The 26,923-nt window shown below is 40.8% G+C and overlaps 1 protein-coding gene across 2 annotated transcripts in view; it reads left to right on the forward strand.

The window, feature by feature from the left end:
- NIPAL2 (NIPA like domain containing 2) overlaps positions 1-26,923 on the forward strand; it is an 82,147-nt gene that overhangs the window by 42,950 nt on the left and 12,274 nt on the right. For both annotated transcript variants that reach the window (XM_068983937.1, XM_068983938.1), the window contains exons 5-6: positions 8,580-8,701; positions 20,763-20,859. In XM_068983937.1, coding sequence (XP_068840038.1) covers positions 8,580-8,701; positions 20,763-20,859 — 219 coding nt within the window. The remainder of the gene's footprint in view (positions 1-8,579; positions 8,702-20,762; positions 20,860-26,923) is intronic.

Consider the following 26,923-nt stretch of genomic DNA (forward strand, 5'->3'; position numbering starts at 1 on the left):
AAGGGTCAAATTGGATAATTGATACAAGCACTTGAGACATGGAAAGCCCTGTTATTAATAATAAAATTATTATTTATATGATTAACTTCATTCCTAAGAGGTAATACTAAAAATGTAAGAAATAGGAAATACACTCGCATACACAGGTAACAAAAAAAAAACAACCCTCTATTGATTCTTTGATTCTTTGCTAATTTTTCTTACTTTAAAAATAGCCAAGATTTATTAAATATCTACTTCTCTCAGGTGCTGTAAGTGTTCTGCATGAGCCATCTCATTTAAATGCAGGAACATTCATTTATAAATCTGCTTTGTTGTTTAGTTGCTAAGTCGTGTCCAACTCTTTTGCAACTCCGTGGACTGTAGCCCACTAGGCTCCTCTGTCCGTGGGATTTCCCAGGCGAGAATACTGGAGTGGGTTGCCATTTCCCACTCAAAGAGTTATGTGACTTTTACTAAATTACTTAATCCCTTTAAGCCCCAAATTTCCTCATCCTTAAAATGAAGATAGTATTACCTATATCATAGGATTAATCAAGTATATAAAACTTGTGCACGTAGGACTCTTAGAAGAGGGTCTGTCATGTAATACATCCTCAATAATGGCTGCTATTATTATCATAGCTATTAATACCACCACCCACCACCTTGTACTGTTTCTTCATGAGAGAAAACCTTGATTAGGATATTTTAGTGAACTTTAATAACATTAAAGTTAACATTTCCCACAACTCTGATTGAGTTTATTTTTGCCTTTTACCTGAATGCTTGGGAAAGATTGAGGGCAGGAGGAGAAGGGGATGACAGAGGATGAAATGGTTGGATGGCATCACCGACTCGATGGACATGGGTTTGGGTGGACTCCTGGAGCTGGTGATGAACAGGGAGGCCTGGCGTGCTGCGGTTCATGGGGTCACAAAGATTCAGACATGACTGAATGACTGAACTGAACTGAACTGAACTGAATGCTTTTTGAGCAGAAATTTATCTGTTATCATATTTGTATCATACTGTAGTTAAAAGCGATCAATTCTTGATTAATGCCACAGGAATAAGAAAGGATATAGTCACCGATTCCGTACCCGGGCCTCCGACAGCAATACCATATGATTATCATGATCTGAGATGTAATAACCCTTTTCAGGCTTAGGGAAGGACTTTTCCCCAACCATCCTCAGAGTGTGTTAGGTCACATGTATTTTCTTGGGACCTATATTGTTGTTGCCTTGAGAGAACTTGGCTCTTTCTGTTAAAAGCTAAAAATGCATTGTTTTTTCTTTACAGGGACTAAAACCAAACAGGGAAAAGAGTAGTTAGTGGCATTTTATACAAGATTAACATATAAGCATGCTAAAAATTAAATTGTCAAAATGTGTAAAAGAAAATCACTTATTTTTCCCTGCTTCAAGCAAATGAAAGTTTGTTTTTCATGATGGAACAAATGAAGATTTTTTTGGACCATGTGGAAACAAGCTGAACTAATTTATTGCCAAATGTTGATCTGTGGCTATGAAGCTTTTCACCACTAACTTCAAAAAAATGACCTCACAAAAGCTATGTCTGAAAGAAATCGCCAACTATCATTAATTCAATGACAGGCTTTGGACTGTGCTCTGATTCTTAGAGGATTAATAACTTTAAATTATTGTAATGATTATTTTTCCTCTAAAATGCACCAAAATTCTCTCCCCTTCAATCAGCCAAAACTATAGTATTTCCCCCTCTCCTCCCTTAGTCATCAAAAATACTGAATCTAATAGTCTGTGAGATCCTAGTTGACTTAAGTCCAAATATTGTCATCATAAAAATAAAAATTACATCAGCACTCTCCAGAGACCAGTAACTTGATTATTTCAAGTCACCTATACATGGTTTCCCCATTGATAGAATGTCAAGAGATTAATAGTGAGACAAAGACCACTTCCTTCCTTCCTTCTCCCACACCAGAGGTCAGCTTGGTTTGAAGCCAGGACCTAGAATACTAATCTAGCCAAACAAAAATCATTTCTGTTGAGAGGACAGATTGGCTATTTGGTTTTAAAACTGCCTCAAGAATGGGAGACTTTATGATGGTTGATTCAGAACTATTTAAATTCACTATATTATTTAGATAAATAAGCAGGGTGACAATATACAGCCTACTTAGTTAAGTTATTGAAAGGACTGACGCTGAAGCTGAAGCTCCAATACTTTGGCCACCTGACGTGAAGAGCTGACTCATTGGAAAAGACCCTGACGCTGAGAGAGATTGAAGGCAAAAGGAGAAGGGGATGACAGAGGATGAGATGGTTAGATAGCATCACTGACTCAATGGACATGAGTTTGAGCAAACTCCAAGAAATTGTGAAGGACAGGGAGGCCTGGCATGCTGCAATCCACGGGGGTCACAAAGAGTCAGACATGACTGAGCGACTGAACAACAATACTTTTGAGACTTGCCAATCCAGGGCTTCTTCAGGACTTGGCTGACTTAAGCCTGAGGAATCTGGAGAGACTATATTGAGGAGAAGGCACCCTTTGGTGTGAAGGAATCCAGTTTATGCTGCTGTGTTTAGTGGTATACCACCTCTGAAGCAATAGCTGGACCACCATTGATCAGGCAGCATATCGCAAGCTCTAAGAAAACCAAACAGCAATGTAGGGTAAGGTCAGGTTAGCTGAATTTTTCAACTCTTGAGGCTATCAGAAGTCAGATCAAGCCAGATTCCAGAAGCTAGCTAAACAGCAGTTAACACTAGCTAGCATTGAGCTGGAGAGTGGGGACAAAATTAAAAGCGATTTCAGGTTTTACTTAAGGAGGAGGGTGGGCTGGGAAACTGGATGTCTTTTGAGGAAGAACTGTGCAAATGGATTCTAGAAGCCAAGGCTTGCACAGGTGAGGAACTCAGCAGGCTGTAGATGCTGGTGAACAGATGCATCAGAAGGAACTTGACTATAGGCTGTTTTCCCTTCCTCCATCTTTATATGTCAGCCTCCATCCACAAGCATCTATAGGAGACTTTTGCAACAGAGCTTCAGTAGCCTCTTGAAACAGGGGCTGTATTCTCACAGCTGGATCCAGTTAAATGTCAAGCATTTCTCAGAGTATAAAATATTCCTCCAAACACTACTTCAGGATGATATAAATGGTCAAATATGTTTAGAAAATATTATAACCATATCCTCCCCAAGGAGATTGACAATGAACGCTAACACATACAGGCTCTCAGGGGTCTTCCAGTAAAATAGCGATTTAAATTTGTTTAACTCACCTCTTTCCAAATAGATTCGAGTTGAAACTTTTTTTGGTGGTGTTTCCCTCTTATGAAACTGGGTTCTAGGGAACACCAGTTTGGAGATGCTCTTTTCAAGGAACTTCAGGGCCAGTCGGGGCCTTCAGGAACCACTGCCAGAAGGAGTCCATTCCTTCTGTCCACTGTGGAGACACTTTATCCAGCCTCATGTTGTGTTCAGTACAGTTCCTGGGGTGCCACTCACTGAGACTACAAGGTGAATGACAGACTTGTGTAGTCCGTTTATCAGCCCCGGTCCATTATGCACACAAGAGGCAGAAGAGTGTAATCATTAAGAACAGCTTACCTAGGGACTCCCTGGTGTCCAGTGGCTAAGACTCCACGCTCCCAATGCAGGGGGGCCCGGGTTTGATCCCTGGTCAGGGAACTAGATCCCACATGCCACAGTTAAGACCCAGCACAGCCAAGTAGATAAATAAATATATATATATAAAGAGTAGGTTACCTAGGTTCCAATTCAAGCTCTTCACTTAGCCCAGCCAAGATAATTATTCCCTCTGTGACTCAATTTTCTCATATGTCAAATATGGCTAGTAATAGTTTAATAGTATCCAGTTATATATTATACAATATACATATACTATATGTTAGTATAGTAATATGCAGAATAGTTTTGCAGGCTTTTTGTAAGAAATATTAGTTATGTTTGTATAAAGCATTTAGATTATGCTAAGTATTAGCTATTACTATTATAATTCTTATTATCATCACATTTGTGTGTGGTGGTGATCATAATGTGACTCTCATGTCAGCCACAATTGTCTATAAAACCTATAGCTTTGGGCTCACTGCTTAAAAAGAATGATTACTTCCCTTGGCATATGCCCTCCCAGTACACCTAGTCCGTTTACTCCAAAGAGCAGGGATGAGCCTGTTTCCCTGTTTTGTATGTATGACAAGTTTATAGGAAGAGATTTTATTAATACTTGTATCAAGCTGAATCTGAAACGCCCACCAGATCATTGTAGATTTTTATGTAACTTCAGTTGTATTTGATGAAGAAATGTATTTGGTGCAGGTCTGGGCATAAGGGTGGCAGATGAGCCCACACCCCTGTATCATGGGTTGTATCCAGCGTCCCATGGGTGACGACCACCTGCAGCTTACTCTCTGCTGCCTGACTGCTCCACCTTTGGACCCCGTCAATATTCAGCTCTCAGTGCTTTGTGTACTGAACAGACGGTTAGGGCTTCCCTGGTGGCTCAGATGGTAAAGCGTCTGCCTGCAATGTGGGAGACCTGGGTTCCATCCCTGGGTTGGGAAGATCCCCTGGAGAAGGAAATGACAACCCACTCCAGTACTCTTGCCTGGAAAATCCCATGGACGGAGGAGCCTGGTAGGCTACAGTCCAAGGGGTCACAAAGAGTCGGACACGACTGAGCGACTTCACTCCCTGAGGTCAGCAGTGAGTAGCAAATGGTGCTGCTGGTGTTTCTTCCTCTCTGTGTTCTGTCAGTTACATAATTTCTCTTCTGCTCAGTTTTTTTAAGACTAGTGGAGAAAAGTCTTCACTAGATAATCAGAAAGTGCTGAGTCCTTCCTGCCCTGTCCTTTAATTTTCAAATTGAGTTGTTATCCCTGTACAGACAGCCCCAGGGACAGTCCCTAGTCATCTCTAGACCAATATTAGAGATACAAGTTTGGATTAATTTTGAAGTTTGACTCAGATGGCCTTTGACCCTTGGCAGTCAGCATCCTAAGTTGCATTTGTCCCGGGGCCCTTTGTCACAGGCCTCCAGATAAGCTTTCAAACATATTCTGCTCCCCAGGATGGCCTCTTGCAGAGCCAAATTCCTGGAGTCTAGCAAGTATGATAAGTTCGTTTGTGCCTAGAAATGAGGAGACTGTGTCACAGAGGGATAAACAACTCACCTGGCCTGTGCAGCTAGCAGTAGCAGTGAGATTTTAACTCTAGGGAGCCAGTCTCAGTTCAGATTAGACTTCACTGTCCAAGTCTGGACTTGAAATTTAACCACGTCCCTGGGCCAAGGGCATATCAAGTGCTGCTTTCCTTCTTTTAGTATCTTGCACTTCCAGAGCACTCCTCTGGGAAAATAGGCCAACAGAAGGTAAACTAGCAAGTTTTCTAAGTCAGAAATTTGTACCTTTCCAAAGATTGGTGGCTTTACTGAAATAAAAATAGCAGGAACTGTGATGTTTCGTATTAGCTTCCCAGGTGGCTCAGTGGTAAAGAATCTGCCTACTAAGCTGGAGATCCCTGGGTCCGATCATGTTCGATCCCTGGGTTCGATCAGGTTCGATCCCTGGGTTGGGAAGATCAGCTGGAGAAGGAAATGGCAACCCACTCCAGTATTCTTGCCTGGGAAATCCCATGGACAGAGGAGCCTAGTGGGCTACAGTCTATGGGGGTCACAAAGAGTCAGACACGATTTAGCAACTAAACAGCAACAACAATGTGATGTTTCATGCCACTTTTAGGAAAAGGTGGAATATAAAAATATTTTGCAGAAATTTATTGAACCAACTGCTAGTGGCTGTCTGCAGCACTTTAAAACACTTATGAAAAATGTGCACATGACTCATGGAGACAGTAAATCACATACAATGACACCAAAGAAACAAGCAAATAAGAGCAGTTATCCAGAACTGCCTTCATAAATGTAGGACGTTGCTGAAATTAAAATTATTAGCAAGAAAGAGTGTGTGACCTCCTGAGCTGCCATAGAGTTGCTCACTAGACTTGCAGTGATGTGATGTTCACGTGAGATAAGACGTGTGAAAAATTGCTTTAAAGGGTACTCACAAAACCATCAGTCGTTGTATCTGTTTTTAACAAGCTTTGGAAGGCAGTGAAGATCTGCACTGGTGGAAATGGGCACAGGCCGCACATAGAGAGCAGAGGTGGAACAGGGAGGCGTGTGTCAGGATGTGAAACAGGGACTGTGTTGGAAATAATGCCGCCTCCATAAATGGAACACTCTGCAGACTGAAAGAATGAGGCTGCCCAACACATAACGTGAAACGTTTTCCGAGATGTTCTTGGAGTAGAAAAAGATGTTCTGTTAAGTAGGAAAAAAGCAAGATACAGAAAAGTGTGTATAATATGCTAACATCATTCTGTGTAAAAAAATCAAAATGCATGCACTCTCACCCACGCCTGCCTAAAGCATCTCTGGAAAGAAAATCTCAAGCACCAGCAGCAGTCGCTCACTTTGAGGAGGGGACCTCATGGGCCACAAGGATGTGAGAAAGAGTTTCCTTTCACTGATCCCTCTTGTATGGCTTTTGAGTTTTTTACTGTACGCATGTGTTATCCATTCAAAACTAAATTTTCAAGGTTTTCCCTGCTGGCTCAGGGGTGAAGAATCCACCTGCCAATGCAGGAGACATGGGTTTGATCCCTGATCTGGGAAGCTCGCACATGCCGTGCCACAACTATTGAGCCCGTGCCCTAGAGCCTGGGAGCTACAACTACTGAGTCACTGGCCACAACTATTGAAGCCCACGTGCCCTAGGGCCCCTCCTCTTGCAGCAAGAGAAGTCGCCGCAACGAGAAACCCACGCACTGCCGCTAAAGAGTAGCCCTCACTTGCCTTGATGGAAGAAAAGCTCACGCAGCTATGAAGACCCAGCGCAGCCAAAGACAGATAAATAAAAACCAAATTCCTGAAGAATGAAGTTTGACACTAGATACAGTTAGATGAGATAAATAACTGGCAGAGGAACTCAATATAAAAAAGAAATTTAGATTTCACAAGAATAGGTTGAAAGACTCTGAGATTGTGAAACTGTATTCAATGCATTTATTCTGCTTTACTAAGTTTAGAAAGCTGGGTTTTTAAAATATTGCTTCTTCCGAGGAATGTAATATTGAACAATTATCTTATAAGGTCTTTGGTTTCTTTTTTTATTATTATTTTTTTGGTCAAAGAAAGGACAGACCTGACCAATAATTTTGCCCAAGTTCTTATGTATGGTTTTTATTGTTTCCTTTTATTACAATGCTTAATAATGTATATTGTTTTCTTTTTAAAAATTCTCATTAGAAAATAGCTTTTAAAATTGTGTGTATAATTTCTGCCTTCGCAAAGTAGTACTGAATAAATTGTTACATTAGAGTAAGCTTATTTTATAGCTTGAACTATACCATGAATAGCTATTGTCTAGCTTATATAAAAAATCAAATGGATTCTCAGAAACTAGAGTTCAAAACTCTAAATCATTAGGTTGAGAACAATAGGAAATTGATGTCTTCAAATTATGAGGTTGTATAGACAAACCAAATTGTTTCAGGTTGGAGTGTATGCTGGTTGTAAATTATATACACAACAATGCTGACCTCAGTGGTGAAACAGGTTGAATTATGTTTTCAAGTTGTGCTACCCAAAAAATGCTACATAAATCAGTTTTTCTCAGGCTGCTAATTATTAATAAATAAGCAGTTTCCAGTGTTATTTAGAAAGCCAAAGCCGCTTCTCTGTGGCCATTTCTCCCCCACATTTTCCGTTCCTCCATTATTGTAAGTAATGTTAAAGTGATGACAGTAACACATTCCTACATAGGTTTATAATGTGATATTTTACCAAGCTATCCCTGGAATTCTAGATTTTAAATCAGATCAAGTCAATCTGACTCAGAGTCAGCATTCACTTTGTTATTTCTCCTAAAAGGACTCCAAAAAATGACAATGATTATGGTATTCATTTACAAGAGTTTCAAAGTGTAAAATAGCCAAGTATGTGTGTGTAAAGGATCCAAGGTGAGTAAGTGCAGAGGGGGCCATCAGGTGATGGATTTCCCCACTCTGTGGGCCCTGCCATCTAGATCTAGGTGGCTCTAGAGTCGCCATGCACTTCCTGGTCCACATGGAAACAAGCAGCCAGGCTGGATGTGTCTCCATGTCTCCATGTGCACGTGTTCTGATCGTCCCCATCTCTGAGGAAAGCTTCGCTGTAGAGGTCAGAATTCATCTTGAATGACAGAGAAAAATCGGAAGTTATGTGCTACCCCATCCATCCCATGGCCCTTATCTTATCCCCTTCTAAAGGTAATGCTGTCGGGTAAATGCGCGATGTTCTTGGGATGGTTTGATAGATTGTATTTTCATAGGCATCCCTTGGAGAAGGGAAAGGCTCCTCACTCCAGTATTCTGGCCTGGAGAATTCCATGGACTATATAGCCCATGATGTCGCAGAGTTGGACATGACTGAGCGACGTTCACTTTCACTACTTTTACAAGTAATGCTCAGCGTATAGGAAATGTTTACGTAAACAAAAAGGCTTGAATGGCCCTTTTCAACATGGTTTGTCTTTTCAATTTAAAAGGTATGACGTTGGCATTGGCGGGAACTTATCTATTGGTGAACTTTGCTCCAAATATAACTCAGGCTGTCTCCGCAAGAACAGTACAGTATTACTTTGTTGGCTGGCAGTTCATGATCTACATGGTAAGAATTCTAAAAATTTTACTATCCCAGAAGCGATATTGTCTAGACCACTGGTACATAGAGATGTTGGAGAGCTAGTATAATCTTTTCTTCTCAGTGTTAATAATTCATTGAAATGTAAATATGTTTGACCAATATTTGAAACACTAAATCAACAAGAGAAGTATCCCTGTTCCCTCGGTATTCTGTCCTTGGGGATGACTTATCACTGGAACAGTTTCCACAATTTAATGGAATTTAATCCAGCAAAGTCCAGAGTCACATATTTTAGGACAACTCAAAAACAAACAAACAAACAAAAAAACAACAACCCTCTCTTCCCAAGTCAAAGGAAAGTACCTGAAGACATATTTTACTTCACTGAATTTTATTTAAGGTAGGTATTCTCCTCAAAAAAGCACTTGTAGAGACCCATGCAATAGCCTGTCTGAAGAGCAACAGGACAATACTGAGAGATGGGGAAAAGAAAAAACAGAATGAGCTGATGTAGAAATTGGAAGCCACTAATTGTAATTTTTTTTTAATTTGATACAATGACTATGTCTGGTGGGTATTAAGAGATAATGTGATTGAAATAGTTGGCATATAACTTGTTGTGGAAGTTAGTTTAGATTGGAAAATAAGCATATTCTAGGAAAGGCAGGCAGGAAGAAGAAAAATGGGGTTGTCTAGATCAGCATTTAACCAAGAACTGAATTGGTAAAATAGTTGTGAATTCAATAAAAAGAATCAAGGCACACAGAGTCATACATTTTTAGGGTTAGAAGTGACCTCAAAAAGCTATCGGGCCCAGTGCACTGCCTTTAAAACAGGTTCAGTTCAGTTCAGTTCAGTCGCTCAGTCATGTCCGACTCTTTGCAACCCCATGGACTGCAGCACGCCAGGCCTCCCTGTCCATCATCAACTACCAGATGATTACTTTACTCAAACTCATGTCCATTGAGTCGGTGATGCCATCCAACCATCTCATCCTCTGTCGTCTGCTTCCCCTCCTGCCTTCAATCTTTCCCAGAATCAGGATCTTTTCAAATGAGTCAGCTCTTCACATCAGGTGGCAAAAGTATTGAAGTTTCAGCTTCAGCATTAGTCCTTCTGATGAACACTCAGGACTGATCTCCTTTAGGATGGCCTGGTTGGATCTCCTTGCAGTCCAAGGGCCTCCCAAGGGTCTTCTCCAACACCACAGTTCAAAAGCATCAATTCTTTGGTGCTCAGCTTTCTTTATAGGCCAACTCTCACATCCATACATGACTACTGAAAAAACTATACCCTTGACTAGATGGACCTTTGTTGACAAAGTAATGTCTCTGCTTTTTAGTATGCTGTCTAGGTTGGTCATAACTTTCCTTCCAAGGAGTAAGTGTCTTTTAATTTCATGGCTGCAATCACCATCTGCAGTGACTTTGGAGCCCAGAAAAATAAAGTCAGCCACTGTTTCCACTGTTTCCTCATCTATTTGCCATGAAGTGATGGGACTGGATGCCATGATCTTAGTTTTCTGAATGTTGAGTTTTAAGCTAACTTTTTCACTCTTCTCTTTCACTTTCATCAAGAGGCTTTTTAGTTCCTCTTCACTTTCTGCCATAAGGGTGGTGTCATCTGCATATCTGAGGTTATTGATATTTCTCCCGGCAATCTTGATTCCAACTTGTGCTTCTTCCAGCCCAGCATTTCTCATGATGTACTCTGCATATAAGTTAAATAAGCAGGGTGACAATATACAGCCTTGACGTACTCCTTTTCCTATTTGGAACCAGTCTGTTGTTCCATGTCCAGTTCTAACTGTTGCTTCCTGACCTGCATACAGATTTCTCAAGAGGCAGGTCAGGTGGTCTGGTAGTCCCATCTCTTTCAGAATTTTCCACAGTTTATTGTGATCCACACAGTCAAAGGCTTTGGCATAGTCAAGAAAGCAGAAATAGATGTTTTTCTGGAACTCTCTTGCTTTTTCGATGATCCAGCGGATGTTGGCAACTTGATCTCTGGTTCCTCTGCCTTTTCTAAAACCAGCTTGAACATCTGGAAGTTCACGGTTCACGTATTGCTGAAGCCTGGCTTGGAGAATTTTGAGCATTACTTTTCTAGCATGTGAGATGAGTGCAACTGTGCGGTAATTTGAGCATTCTTTGGTTTTGTCTTTGTAAAATAGTTTACTCCTGCTTTATACCTATTATTTATACCTGGTGTTTGCAGGGACATGGCAAACTCTGCTCTCAGTGTGATGTAATTCAGGATCTTACTGCAGGAATCATACAGTATTACACTATTGTGTGGTCATTTCTAGCCAGGTGACCAGAAGCCTGTATATCTTACCATGTCTGATACATAGTTCTGACCACTGGGACACAAGTGTTTACAGGGCTTTTCTGTTTACATCTGCCACTCCTAAGATCTGTTAAAAAAAAAAAAAAATTCCTCATACACTACACACCCTTTAATAAACTCACCAATTTCGCCTCTAAACACCGAAAACATATTCCCCTCCACTCCCTCAGCTCCCAGTCTCTCCTCACTCATCATGATGTAGTAGGCCCCTCCCCAAGAATTGGCGGATGGAGGTGCTGCGTTGGTCCTGATCCTCCTCGCCTCTTGTGCGCCGTTTTCTGACAGCCCACCCTCTTCTCTTGGCAGCGCTCTCGTCCCAGGCTTCTTCAGTTTGTTTTCCCTGTTCCTCTTCCTCCAGTCTGATCAGTCCATCCCAGGCTCTTGTTGGGCACCTCCTCCCCTTCTGCATCCACTCTTATCTTTCCGTGCTGCACAACTCTCCCAAGGTTTTCTGGAGTGATCTCATTGCCTACTCCACCACCATCATTCTTTAGAAAGACTTTCAAATCCAGACTTGCATCTCCTTCCCAGATCTCTCCTAACACCAAAGCTGTGTTTTCATCTGTCCACTTATTCCCACCGACTCAATGAGTTTGAGCAAACTCCAGGAGAAAGTGAAGGACAGGGAAGCCTGGCATGCTATACTCCAAGGGGTCTCAAAGAGTCAGACACGACTGAGGGGCTGAACAACAACAGCAACTTATTCCTTATTCCTGCTTGGATATCCCATAGAGTCTGCCGGACTAACATCTCAAAAACTGAACTCAATATCTTCTCCCCTAAACTCCCTCCTCTCTTAATTTGGAAGGTTCCTCTTACCCTTATCCTCCAACAGAGTTTAGGAGTGGGCTTTCCAATTCAGAGTAGGCTTCCTCAGGTCTGTCGTACTTTGTCCCCCTCTTCCCTCTTTTATCTTCCTACTTGTCCACTGTACCCAGTCCTTTAACTATTAAAGCTTTCATCAATCAAATCTAAGCACTAGAAGGACTCTTTGAGCATTTCGTGATAGTCTAGACTTGAAGTCCTACCAACACATTATTATTCTTTGCCTACAGGCAAAACGAATTCTTCATCCGGTAAGAAAAGGGTCACAGAGTCTGTAACCAGAAAATTAAAAGCCTGCACTGAATCCTTTGGAGATTAAAGATGCATCAAGACTTATTTCCTGGAATAAACAGCATTGTTTGATGATAATGTATTTTATATTGTTTTAATACCAGAGAAAACATTTTAAAAGAACAAAACTACTTTTTAAGCTTTATAATCCCACAAAAATGTACACTGAAATAATTGCATTTTTCTATTTTCCAAAGGTAAATCTTAAATTAATCTATTCACAAGTTCATCCGACTAATTTAGTCACCTAGAATATAGAGGAGAATTCCTGAAGTGGGAATTTTACCGTCCTGGGGAGACTCATATTCCTGTGAAACAGTGAAAGTATATTTGAAAATAAGTGTCACCAAAAATGCAAATAATTCCAGATGTTTATATGACAGCATAAAATGAGCCTTTAATAGAGTCACATTTGAATAACACTATTGGCATTAGACTCTTAGGGGAACAGATCTATATTATCTTAGTTTATCTCAGTTTGGAATTTAATCCATTATCTGTTACATCTCTAAAGACTCAGAAGTTATCAATTATATACTAAGATCTTGACTTGAAGTTTGGTTTTAAGTCTGTTAACATGTGCATAATTAATATTTAATCCTTCATCGTGCCAGGTTCTGTACTTTTTCTGCAAACCGTGATTGCAGAGATCATAATTATAGTAATTAAGGCAATTCTTTGAAGAATCGTTCATCTTACTGTTTTTATATTACATATGATTTATACAGTATTTGTATTATATCTTGTATTTATATATTACACCAAGTGTAAATATAACACCTGAACTGCCTTTTGAAACTGATCAAATAAACAGTAAAATGAATAAAAATATTTTAAAATCTAAATAAATTTTACATATCTCAAAAGGGGATTGTAAAGTCATATTATAGACTAGCTAAGAGCATCTCCTTTCATCATGTGTTTAGCTGTCTCAGCTGTCTCAGGTCAATATCCATCTTCCCTTTAAGGATTACATGAAGTGGAAGCCTCAGAAACAAGGCCCAAGCTGTGAGCTGGGACTCTTTGGGGAAAGAAGAGGATCTGAGAAGCCTGGTGTCTACTAGACAGAGAGGAATGAAGTGTCCTGTGCTCATCCACTAAAACATACTTTCCCACCTGGTGCTTACCAAAAAGCAAAACACAATCAGGTTTTCAAGGTCAAACTAGCTTGGAGAGATGCTGTGAAACATACATGGCCCCCTGAGAAATTCATCATTTCCGTTAGCATGTTAAAAACTAGAAGTCCTTTAGGGAAGAGTTAGGCTTAACCTTGTTAATCCTGCCCTGCCCAGGCTTATGTGACCATGAGGCCCTTTTCTTGAAGGGCCTTTTGTGAAATAGCAGCTGTGAACACCTCAGCAGAACCCACACGAGGGGCTGTGGCTCTGAGTCTCAGTTACTCTGTGTTCTTTGGCAGGCTTGACTGTGGCTGTGGTTTTGTTTTTTTTTTTTTTTTTTTTTGCATACCCAGATTTCCCCACAGACCATTCTTCTTCACAAAATAATCTGCATGGTGCTCATTTTCTCTCCACCAGAAAAAAAATTAAATAAGCAGAAGCAGGGGCCTAGCCTGTCGTTTGGTGTGATTTTCTACCCCAAAGCCCATTATTAAGTCAGCCTTTCTGGCAAAAGCTGCCTCAACACCCACCAGCAGGTGTTAAAACCTGAAAGGCGAAAACTATGCTTGTGTAAGCCCTCTGTGTCTGGTGCGTGAGGTTCATCTGCTCAGTTGTCTGAATGTAAGTAGTACTCACAGGTCTGCACTCGGACCCACTTCTACAGCTGAGGTCACCAACCTCACTGAGCAGGTTGAGCCCCATGCCCACTCCGACCATGTTGCGTCCTTCACCTGGGCAGCAAGCGGTCCTAGACACTGGCAGATGGGGAAGCCCAAGTAGCGAGGTTCAGTAACTTATCTGAGGTCACATAGAAACTAAGTGAAAGAGCCAGAATTCAAAACCAGGTGGAGCACTTCTGGGGTACATGCTCCAATTCATTTCCCCACCCACCTCTCCATGCAGAATCAATACACGCTGACCTCCAGGCATCATATCTTTGTCCAGACTTGGCTTTAGAGAGAATCTTTGCAGAGCCCATTGCTTTTGGACAAGGACACTATATCAAAAGCTATGCTTTCAGAGAGAACTTGACAAGAGAAGAGGAGATGAGTGCAGGCTCGGAATTTGGTACTGGGAGTGGGGTTTCCAGTGGTGAAATTTTGTGTCTCTCTCTTGTCACATCATCCCACGGACTGCCAGTGCTCTTTTTGCCACTTAAAACGAAGTGATTGTTATTGTTGTTGTTGAGTCGTTAAGTTGTGTCTGACTCTTTGTGACCCCATGGATTGCAGCACACCAGAGTCCTGTGTCTTTCACTATCCTCCCAGAGTTTGCTCAAATTCATGTCCATTGAGTTGGTGATGTTAGCTAACCACCTCATCCTCTGCCGAAAACAGGGTGAGGAGTGCCTTTAAGTTCAATTAGAGAATGAATCCAGAAACCCCAGAATCAATTAAGAAAACTCATCCTGAAGATTTTTTTCCTCTGGAAAGACTTCAAGTACCCAAACCTGAATTCGTTTCCTATTTTTCCTATAACCAACTGTCACACACTTAGTGGCTTAAAACAATGCGATTTTATTTTCTCAACAGTTTTGAAAGTCAGAGATTCAACATGGGTCTCATGGACTAAAATCAAGATATTGGCAGAGCTGTATTCCTTGCTAGTGCCCCTGGGGAAGAATCTGTTTCCTTGCCTTTTCCAACTTCTAGAGGCAGCCAGCATTCCTTGACTTGGGTCTTTCTCATGTTACATCTCTCTCTGACCACAGCTGGGAAGGTTCTCTGCTTTTAAGGACCCTTGTGACTACACTGGGCCCACTTGGACAATCCAGGATAATCTCTGCATCTCAAGATCCATAGCCTTAATCATGTCTGGGAAGCCCCGTTGCTGTGTAACGTAACATGCACACAAGTTCCAGAGAATAGACCATGGACATCTTGAGGTGGGGTGGGGCATTATCCTGCCTACCAGCGGAAACCCCTCTGAGCCTTGGTTTCCTTATCTGTAAAATGAGGATAATAATAGCACCCACCTCCTGAGATGGTTGTGAGAATTAAATGAATTAGTACAAGTGAAGCATGTGCAGAGCCTGCACCCTGCGCTGGTATTACTTCTGGCCTCTGAGACAGCAGTGAGCAAAGCTGCTTCTTCCGGGTTGCAGCAACCTGCAGAAGTCACAGCTTCTTTAATACTGAATTTTTGTTCAGAGAGGTGGGAAAATGTTACTAGGAAAAAAATTAACATTAACTCACGTGGCTTGGATATCTTACCCCGGGGAGCTCTGTGATCTCTTGCCACAGGACAGAACCCAAGGGCAAAAAGCAGTCATTCTGTGAATAACAGAAACTCATATTTTATTGATCTGAAATCATAGAGATGAAGTTTGCAAAAAAAAGTCACATATGATTTTTTAGACTGATAGCTACCACCATCCCCCCCCTCCCCAAAATAATCGGCATGCTAACAGGTTAAGCTAACATGCTCTATGCCTTGGTGCAGGAATGGCTTCCTTCCTCCCAGCCACAAATACCATGATCCCAAAGGCTGCTGGGAGCTGTCTGTAACTGTGTCACGTGAGAAATGGACTCCTCTGGTTGAGGGGAGACCAAGCTGAGAGGGATGGCTTTGGTTTTGATGGCAGCTCTCGGGAAGGTGAAAAGATAGGAGTTGAAAAGATTCTGTAGCACCACCTGATTAAATTAAAGGTCTGGCAAATAAGTCCTATAAGAAAAAGTTAAAATAATTGGTTTCATTTGCCAGGAAAAGACGAGACTAAGGGATGAGTTATTCTTCCGTATTAGATGAAAAGGTTTTAAGTGGAAAGATATGGTCCTGCTGCTTTCCGTACCCACAGAGGATTAAAGGGAGAAACAAAGCAATGGGTGAAACCTTGAGTTGGAACAGGAGACGTGTGTTTATTTAGACAAGGCTCCATGAGTAAAATGAAATCCTGAAAGTAGTGAAGTCCCCAACTCTCATCATTTTTAAGAAAAAAAAAAAAACTAGTGCCAATATTTTTACGTGTCCAGTGTAAACATTCATATTAAATTTCAGTCCAGAGATGCTGTCTCTTTGGGGGGAAGAAAAGAGCTTTGTTTCAGATATCTTGTTGTGGTTGATCAGTCGCTAAGTCACATCTGACTCTTGGTGACCTCATGGACTGCAGCACTCCAGGTTTCCCTGCCCTTCACTATCTCCCTGAGTTTGCTCAAATTGTGTCAGTGATGCCATCCAACCATCTCATTCTCTGTCACCCCCTTCTCCTCCTGCTCTCAATCTTTCCCAGCCTCATGGTCTTTTCAATGAGTCAGCTCTTCGTATCAGGTGGCCAACTATTGGTGCTTCAACATCAATCCTTCCAATGAATATTCTGGATTTATTTCCTTTAGGATTGACTGATTTGATCTCCTTGTTGTCCAAGGGAATCCCAAGAGTCCTCTCCAACACCACAGCTCAAAAGCATCAATTCTTCAGTACTCAGCCACCTTTATGATCCGACTGTCATACTTGTACATGACTACTGGAAAAACCATAGCTTTGACTGTAAGCACCTTTGTCGGCAAAGTGATGTCTCTGCTTTTTAATATGCTGTCTAGTTTTGTCATAGCTTTCCTTCCAAGGAGCGGTCACCATTCACAGTGATTTTGGAGCCAAAGAAGATAAAAGTCTGTCACTGTTTCCACTTTTTCCCCATCTGTTTGCCATGAAGTGATGGGACAGGATGCCATGATCTTAGCTTTTTGAATGTTGAGTTTTAAGCCAGTTTTTTCACTCTCTTCTTTCAACCTCCTCAAGAGGCTATTTAGCTCCTCTTCAGTTTCTCCCATTAGAGTGGTATCATCTGCATATCTGAGGTTGTTGATATTTCTCCTGGCAGTCTTGATTCCAACTTGTGCTTCACCCAGCCTGGCATTTCACATGATGTACTCTGCATATAAGTTAAATAAGCAGGATGACAATATACAGCCTTGATGAACTTCTTTCCCAATTTTGAACCAGTCCATTGTTCCATGTCTGGTTCTGTTACTTCTTGATGTACATACAGGTCTCTAAGAAGACAGGTAAGGTGGTCTGGTATCCCATCTCTTTAAAAATTTTCCACAGTTTGCTGTGATCCACACATAGTCAGTGAAGGTAGATGTTTTTCTAGAATTCCCCTGCTTTCTTTATGACCCAATGGATGATGGCAATTTAATTTCTGGTTCCTCTGCCTTTTCTAAATCCAGCTTGTACCTCTGGAAGTTCTTGATTCACTTATTGCTGAAACTTAGCTTGAAGGATTTTGACCATTGCCTTTCTAGCATGTGACATGAGTGTAATTGTACGGTAGCTTGAACGTTCTTTGGCATTGGCCTTCTTCGGGATTAGAATGAAAACTGACCTTTCCTAGTCCTGTGGCCACTGCTGAGTTTTCCAAATTTCCTGACATATTGAGTGCAGCACTTTAACAGCATCATCTTTAAGGAATCGTTCAGCTGGAATTCCATCACCTCCACTAGCTTTGTTCCTAGTAATACTTCCTAAGGCCCACTTGACTTCATGCTCCAGGATGCTCTAGGTGAGTGACCACACCATCATGACTATCTGGTTCATTAAGATCTTTTTTGTATAGTTCTGTGTATTCTTGCCCCCTCTTAATCTCTTCTGCTTCTGTTAAGTCTTTGCCATTTCTGTCTTTTATTGTGCCATCCTTGCATTGTTCCCTTGGTATCTCTAATTTTCTTGAAGCGATTTCTAGTCCTTCCCATTCTGTTGTTTTCCTCTATTTCTTTGCATTGTTCACTTAAGAAGTCTTTCTTCTCTCTCCTTGCTACTCTCTGGAACTCTGCATTCAGTAGGGTATATCTTTCCATTTCTTCTTTGCCTTTCACTTCTCTTCTTTTCTCAGGTGTTTGTAAGGTCTTCTCAGACAACTTTTGGGTTATCTTAAGGACCTCAAAAAAGAAAAAAAAAACTAAAAAATAAAATTGAGGGTTCAAAAGTACACTCATTTTCTTAAAGGAAGGAAAATTTTAAACATTCAGTCAATTAATACTTATTGAATACTCAGTTTATTAGACATTCAGTTCAGTTCAGTTCAGTCGCTCAGTCGTGTCCACCTCTTTGCGACCCCATGAATTGCAGCATGCCAGGCCTCCCTGTCCATCACCATCTCCCGGAGTTCACTCAGATTCACGTCCATCAAGTCAGTGATGCCATCCAGCCATCTCATCCTCTGTCGTCCCCTTCTCCTCCTGCCCCCAATCCCTCCCAGCATCAGAGTCTTTTCCAATGAGTCAACTCTTCACATGAGGTGGCCAAAGTACTGGAGTTTCAGCTTTAGCATCATTCCTTCCAAAGAAATCCCAGGGCTGATCTCCTTCAGAATGGACTGGTTGGATCTCCTTGCAGTCCAAGGAACTCTCAAGAGGCTCCTCCAACACCACAGTTCAAAAGCATCAATTCTTCAGCACTCAGCCTTCTTCACAGTCCAACTCTCATATCCATACATGACCACTGGAAAAACCATAGCCTTGACTAGATGGACCTTAGTCAGCAAAGTAATGTCTCTGCTTTTGAATATACTATCTAGGTTGGTCATAACTTTTCTTCCAAGATCTGCTTTTTGGCAAACTGTTGATAATAAATTTGATGTGTAATTGACTCACTAATTCTAAAAATACTTATTGAGTGACCAACTGAGTGCCAGGCGCTGGAGGCAGTAAAGGTTCCTGTTCTTACAGAGCTGATGTGCTGGTGGGGACAGACAAGAAACGTAAACACGAGGACAGGTCATGGTTAAGACACTCTACAGTTGCCACCTGAAGTTGAGGTTGTGACAGGATGACTAGGTGCCTCTGTTAGAACAGAGTGATCTAGGAAGACCTCGCCAAGGGTCTGAGTGACTAGGAGTCATTGTGCAAACAAAAGCTCAGGGAAAGCGCATTCCAGGCAGGGCAAACCGTCAGTGCAAAGGCTCAAAGGCAGGAGCAGCGTGAGAACCACAGAGAACCGAAGTGGGGCAGTGGGGAAGCCGTTGTAGCTACTGCAGGTGGACCATCCATGAGCCAGCCATGCACAATGATGAGGACCCAGGAGTCTTAAGCAAGGAATGACTAGGTCTAATTTATATTTTTACTATATGTGTCATCCTGGATGAATCTTATAATACACAGTGAAAAAAAGCAAATGAGTGAAGGCAAGTATATGACTCCACTTGTATAAAGAACAAATGTGCAAAAATAAATGGTATCATTTGAGAATTCATAGAAACGTAATTAAAGAAAATGAATGGTAAACACAAAATTCAATGTAATGCTTCCTGGGGAGGTCACAGAAGAAGGGGAGAGCAACTGTGAAGGGAAGACTTCACAGAGATTGATGGGTTCTAGTTCTCAGGTTGGGTGGAGGGCATAGTGGTACTTGTCATAGTACTGTAAATACCTAATATGTATATCAGACAAGTAATGAGTCTCTATGAATGAAATAGTTCATTATCCAAATTGCATTTTTAAGTGACTCCTCTTGTTGTTCAATGGCTGGATGATTAAGAGACAGGAGTCAAGTCAAAGACAAAGTAGAAGCTGTTGCAATAGTCAGAAAGGGTGGGAGGAGGGAGGGAAAGAGAGGACTTTTCAGCTTGTGCAACAGGGCACCTCCTAAGAGGGTGGAGGCTCAGGAGGAACAGGCAGAGAAGCTAGGCAATCATGAATTAAGTGTTGGCCAAACCAGTAAAGAAAAAGTCCTGGTTTCCATACTGTCAGCTACCCCTTGGGCATAAGTAAAGTATTACAGATAGTGGTATATTATTTTTATAATAAGAGTCAAACTGTGTTTCCAGGGGCTTCCCTAGTGGTCCAGTGGCTGAGACTCTGCGCTTAGTGCAGGGGATGGAGTTCAGTCCCTGGTCAGGGATCTAGACCCCACTTGCTGCAATGAAAGATCCAGCATGCTGCCACTAAGACCCCACACAGCCAAATAAATAAATTAAATATATTTAAAAAGAAAAAAAAAAAAACTTGTTTCCAGAACCACACACACAAAAAATAGTCTTCTAAATGTTGTACCATTGATTCTTTATTTTTGTTATCACTGGAATGAGCCATAACAATTCAACCTTGCTGATGGAGAGGGGGAAAAAAAGAGTTAAGTGTTGGGACTTCTCTGGCAGTCAGTCCAGTGGCTAAGACTCCACACTTCTACTGCACGGTATACGGGTTCCATCCCTGGTCAGGGAACTAAGATCCTACATGCCCCATGGTACAGCCCCTCCCCCTCACAAAGAGTTAAGTGTTGCCCATATTCATATGATATGGCTGTTGAACATGCCCGTGGGAATGTCTGGTCGACACCTGGGTAAATGAGACTGGAGCTGCAGGGAGAACTGGAGGTGGTGGTAGAACTCTTGAGTCTGGGTGGCTGAGGCTCCTTATGTTGTTCCCATATATTTACAATTGTCCTTGGGAACTCTAGTCACCCGCAACCCTCATATGATACTCATCGCAAAATCAAAAAGTGTGGCATTCTGAAGACTTTGTGTAGAATAATTTAAACTTTACTCTTCCTATTTTCCTTTCTAGATTTTAGAAATATTAGTTTTCTGCATTCTCCTGTATTTCCATAAAAGAAAAGGAATGAAACACATTGTGATTCTGCTAACCCTGGTGGCACTCCTAGGTAAGGATGTGTTTTATTTTCTAATTCTCTAATCTAGCCATGCTAAGTCATAAAGGAGTTTAAAGGAGAAATATTTGAGCATTCTGTTTTTTCTCATTTTTTCTACTTTTCAGTTCTGATCTATAGAAAGAAACTCTCAGTTACTCCAATTATACTTTGTATGTCCATTGCTACAATGGATATGTGTTTATTTTTTTAATATATTAAAGGAATTTTACTTCTTGATAATTCTCCCTGTTCTCTGACAATTTGAGGGTTTTTTTTGCAGTAAGTAATTAAAGAAACGACTGAATCTACCCAATTGAAACCTTTATATCAGAAATGAACTATCAAAGCCTATCCTGTTTACATTTTTTAAGAAAATTTTAAAGCATGGGTAATATGAAACACAAATGTGAGCAGTGTGATTTTCTTTTTTTGTTGTTATTTATTTTTGGCTGCATCAGGTCTTAGTTGAGGCATGCGGGATTTTTCATTGTGGTATGCAGGCTCAGAACACGTGGGTTGTCTAGCTGATGCCTGCAAGCTCAGCGGTTGAGGCACATGGGCTTAGCTGCCCCACCATGTGTGGGATCTTATTCCCCAACCAGGGAATCGAACCCATGTCCCTTGCATCGGAAGGCAGATTCTTAACCACTGGACCACCAGGCACGTCAGTGATTTTCTTCAATACAACATTTCTCTCACTCATTTACCTACCCATTCCCTTTTTTCCAGATATACCTTATAAGATTTGAAAACTGATGCCTACATAAGCCCTCTCTATATTTTAAAACCTATTTTCCTTCCCCACTCCTCCGTCTCTCTGTCTCTCTCTCATGTATATATATATATATCAACACTAGGAAATCTCACTAATCATTTGGGAAATTCCCTTTTTAAAGGTTATATTTATAATCCTCCCTTGCCTTTTCTTTGCCAGTAAGATGACCCATCTATCCTGTGTTGTCTGCCCTGACTTTGAATTGGAAGATTGGCATTTGTGGCAGTTACTTATAGAAACAAATTTACTCTAGAACACATTCAAGTATGCAGTTGATCAAAAGAACAGAAAAGAAACTTTGTTTTCTTCTAAATTACCAGACAGGGCGAACAAAAGCAAGCTGAGAAGATGAACATTACCCAGAAAATTTTGAAAATAAAGGGAATTTTAAATTTTCTTGAAAAAAATGAAGTAACAGAATTAAGACCATACATATCAGCTTTGATCATAAAGATAAATGGGCTAAGTCTACCAAGTGAAAAAGAAAGATTTCCAAATTGGACTTCAGAAAAATTCCCCTATTGATTTTGAAAAAGATTCTAAAATTGGATTCAGCCCATTTGCTCTGGTTCAGCTCCATAAGGGTTATTGAAATAGCATCCTGATTGGCCCTTGCTGGTTGTGAAATATTTTGACTTCATATATAATTTCATCTAAAGCAAGGTAACTCAGATTGGAAGTAAAAGAAAGCAGAAGGTTGTGAGATTACCATGTAAGTTAAAATCAAGGCAGAAGCGCTAAGTGCAGTGGAGGATCCTGGAGGCACCCCCTCTTGGTTCAAGTGTACTCAGTTGCGTCAGGCTGTTTGCAACCCTGTGGACTGCAGCCCGCCAGGCTCCTCTGTCCACGGGATTCTCCAGGCAAGAACACTGGAGTAGGCTGCCATGTCCTCCTCTTGGGGATCTTCCCGACCCAGGGATCAAATCCACGTCTCCTAAATTGCAGGAGGATTCTTAACCCTCTGAGCTGCCTGGGAAGCCCAATCAGGGTAGAACTGGAACTTAGAAGGGGAGCCCCTAGGGGACTGAGGCCTTCAGTAGACTGGGCAGCAGCTATTTCAGAAAGTGCATTAACAGAAATATAAGTAGAATATTGCTCTTAGCTCATGGAAATAAGTAGACAGAAAAATATGTAAAATTAGAGAAACTGAATGCTTAATTCTGATCTGGCAGTTCTGTTGTTGAACTCTAAATCCAGAAAGCAGAGAATACACCTTCTTTCAAGGGCCTGTGTAACATTTACAAAAGCTGATCTTATAATTGGCCACAAAGAAATTTTTGATAAATTCCAGGAAGTTGAAATAGTACAGACCACATTTTCAGATCACAGTGAAAGAAAAGCCGAAAATAATAACAAAAATAGAAACCAGTAAAGCCATACCACCTGGGAATGTTAAACACTACACTTAAACTGCAGCTGGGCTGAAGCAGAAACCTCAATTTCATTACAACATTTATTTCTTAAATTATTGTGAAAACAATATTAAGCCTATAGTTTATGACTAATGCTGTATTCAGAAGGAAATTCATGGCTTTAAATGTAAGTCAGTTAAGCACTCAACTCAAGAAATCAGGGGAGGGCTTCCCTGGTGACCCAGTGGTTTGGCATTCTCCTTGCAAAGCAGGGGGTGCTGGTTCAATCCCTGGTCGGGAAAGATCCCACATGTCGTGGGGCAACTAAACCCGTGAACCACAACCATTAAGCCCACGCTAGAGCCATCAAGTCACAACTGCTGAGCTCACGTGCACAACTACTGAAGCCGTGTGCCTAGAGCCCAGGCCCTACAAGAGAAGCCACTGCAATATGATGCAGCTATAAAACAGCCTCCACTGGCCACGACTGGAGAAAGCCTGAGAACAGCAACGAAGAGCCAGCGCAGCCAGGAGTTCAATGAATAAATTAGTAAGAAGTCAGGGAGAAAGCCCTGAAATAAAGCTGCGGCCAGCAGAAAAGATCGATTAATAAAGGTAAAGGCAAATGTTAATGAAATAGAAAACAATGGACAGGTAAATAAGCCCAAGAATCAGTTCTGGTGGAAAACTAGGCATAAACTGAGAAGGCTGACTTTCAAACATGGCTCAGTGTAATGTTGGGCAAAAAATGGTACTGTTATAATGATGAAAGTAATACACATCTATTGTTGAGAATCAAGAAACCAGAGAAAGATACCAAGAAAATATAAAATGTTTTCATGTGAAACATAAAAATCCATGTAGTTGAGCACTGCAGCATGACATGATGGAAGCGTGTCTGTTCCCCTGTAGAAGATAGTTTGCCAATAGATTTCAGAAGAACAGTAATTGTTGCCCTTTAAGTGTTTTCCTACAGATACTGGAAGAATGATATACAAAGATTTGTATTCAAGGATATTCATCACAGCTTCATTTTTAATACCAAAAAAAATGGATACAATCTAAATATCCAAGAACATGGAATTACCAAAATATAGTATACATTTGTACAAAGGCATACTCTCCAGCCAATAAAAATCACGTGTTAGAAGAATACTTACTGGCACAGAAAATACTTAATGGCAATGGAAAACAGGTTCCTAAGTAATATATATTGTATGGTTCACATGTTATGATATATTTGTGCTTAGCAATAGAAAAATAACTACAAGTCTCAAATGTTAAAAATATCTGAGGATGACTGTTGAGATGGCAGGTGATTTTTATTTTTCTTTCTAGACTTCTCTGTATTTTCCTTTTTTTTTTGAATGAGCATGTATACTTTTATAGTTTGAAAAAATGAGTTTAAAATTTATTCATAATCCTAGTGCCTAGAGATAATCACTGATAGTATCTTGATGTAGTTTCTTCATTTTTTTTTTTTCTGGGCATATGTAAGTACTTTCTATTTTTATATCTATAGCATTAGAATGATATTGCACTACAATTCGGTATTCCAACCCATCCTCATTAACCATGCTCCCCAGCCACTACCCTCTCTCATTTAGAACTCAACACCAGCCTAGAAATAACTTGGAGAGTTACAATAAACAGTGATTAACCAGGGGGCGATGGTGCATGCTTTGAAAATATAATGATTAACTCTAGCAACTGATAGTTGGTTTTGCTAAAGAATTCTAGTTTTGTTTTTGTTTTGTATTTAAGTATAATTTAACATCAGATGGTGACTGAATTAGGTGGCCTTTACAATTCTGAGGTTCTGAGAGGAAGAAACAGTGTGTTCAACTCTTTCTCGGTTAATGATCTGTTTGGGAAACCTGGCTCTTCGGACCACAAGCCCCTCACTGCATCATGCTCTAGTTTCAAGCCAAGTGTTTAAGAGGAAATCTAGGTCCCTCAAGAGCTAACCCTATAAACTGAAACCATCAAGTGGCATACATATCTATAGATATTGTAAATTTCTAGATTAGCTAAAGTATGACTATTTTCATAATCTATAGAAAATATGTAAAATGATTGGGTCGAAAATGTTTAAGGTGAAGACAGGCCCAGCTGTAAGGGCCCCTTTGTTTAGACAGAGGGTTTATTTTTAGAATTTATCACCTGGTCTCTTCTGTTAATTATGACTTTTAACAGAGAGAAAATGCCTGATTTGGAAGTATGCCCTGGTACCCTTCAAGTCAAAGTATAGTTTTAGTTTTTTGAAAATTAGGCTTTTTCTAGTTGGCCACCACCTGTTATTTTAAACACTGTACACACAGACACTCACACTCTCTCTCTCTCTCTCACACACACACACACACACACACACACGCACACATATACTTTTCAAGAGCTAAAAGGAATAAAGCTCAGATATATTATGATCAAGTAAATCAAAGGTAGTATTTCTTCATCACATTGCCTTTGACTTATAGATATTTGATATCAGGTAAAAATTATTTTTCAACTTTCTGTGGGTTTCAGCTAAATTGTAGAATTATATGCAACAGTAATTTCAAGGGACCTAAGACAAAAGCTGGGAGAAATATCAATAACCTCAGATATGCAGATGACACCACCCTTATGGCAGAAAGTGAAGAGGAACTAAAAAGCCTCTTGATGAAAGTGAAAGAGGAGAGTGAAAAAGTTGGCTTAAAGCTCAACATTCAGAAAACTAAGATCATGACATCTGGTCCCATCACTTCATGGGAAATAGATGGGGAAACAGTGGAAACAGTGTCAGACTTTATTTTGGGGAGCTCCAAAATCACTGCAGATGGTGATTGCAGCCATGAAATTAAAAGACACTTACTCCTTGAAAGAAAAGTTATAACCAACCTAGATAGCATATTAAAAAGCAGAGACATTACTTTGCCAACAAAGTTCTGTCTAGTCAAGGCTATGGTTTTTTCAGTGGTCATGTATGGATATGAGAGTTGGACTGTGAAGAAAGCTGAGCATAGAAGAATTGATGCTTTTGAACTGTGGTTTTGGAGAAGACTCTTGAGAGTCCCTTGGACTGCAAGGACTTCCAACCAGTCCATCCTAAAGGAGATCAGTCCTGGGTGTTCACTGGAAGGACTGATGCCAAAGCTGAAACTCCAGTACTTTGGCCACCTCTTGTGAAGAGTTGACTCATTGGAAAAGACTCTGATGCTGGGAGGGATTGGGGGCAGGAGGAGAAGGGGACGACAGAGGATGAGATGGCTGGACGGCATCACCAACTCGATGGACGTGAGTGTGAGTGAACTCCGGGAGTTGGTGATGGACAGGGAGGCCTGGCGTGCTGCGATTCATGGGGTTGCAAAGAGTCGGACATAACTGAGCGACTGAACTGAACTAAAGACAGAGAACACTTTCCTCTTCCTACAGAAAAACTATGTTTCCAGAAAATGCTTCCTTGTTATCATATTGACGGAACCTCATCAAGTCACTTTTTCTTGATTGATATTTGGAACCTATGGTCTCATAGAGATAGGTTTCTCTTCAACGTGGAAACTAAATGGACATTGCTTATGTAAATCTTAGACTTCTGGTTGACTCTGAGAAATGAATACTCAGCTCTGTGCTGTACTGTGTGTCTTGTCTGTCAAAGAATATTTTTAGTGAAACTTCCAAGCCTTTACTAACAAAAGGGCTCAACAAGCATGATTGTACAGTAGAATACAATGCAACATTGTAAAGCAATTATCTTCCAGTTAAAAAATTAAGAGAAGGTTTAATAAAAGGGCTCACGTGTAGACTTCCGTGCAGCTCTTAATAAAGTCACTGAGTGAGTTGCTTTTCACCTTCCAGTCTTCTCATCTATTTGGCTTGCAGTCTTTTCAGTATAGTTTCATGGTTATTTTCCCATTAACGTCACATGAGCAGTCTGCCTTTTCTTATCTCCTCCCTTCATTGTTTTTCT

This window comes from Capricornis sumatraensis, chromosome 11 (assembly GCF_032405125.1).
Source record: "Capricornis sumatraensis isolate serow.1 chromosome 11, serow.2, whole genome shotgun sequence".
Taxonomy (NCBI): Eukaryota; Metazoa; Chordata; class Mammalia; order Artiodactyla; family Bovidae; genus Capricornis; species Capricornis sumatraensis.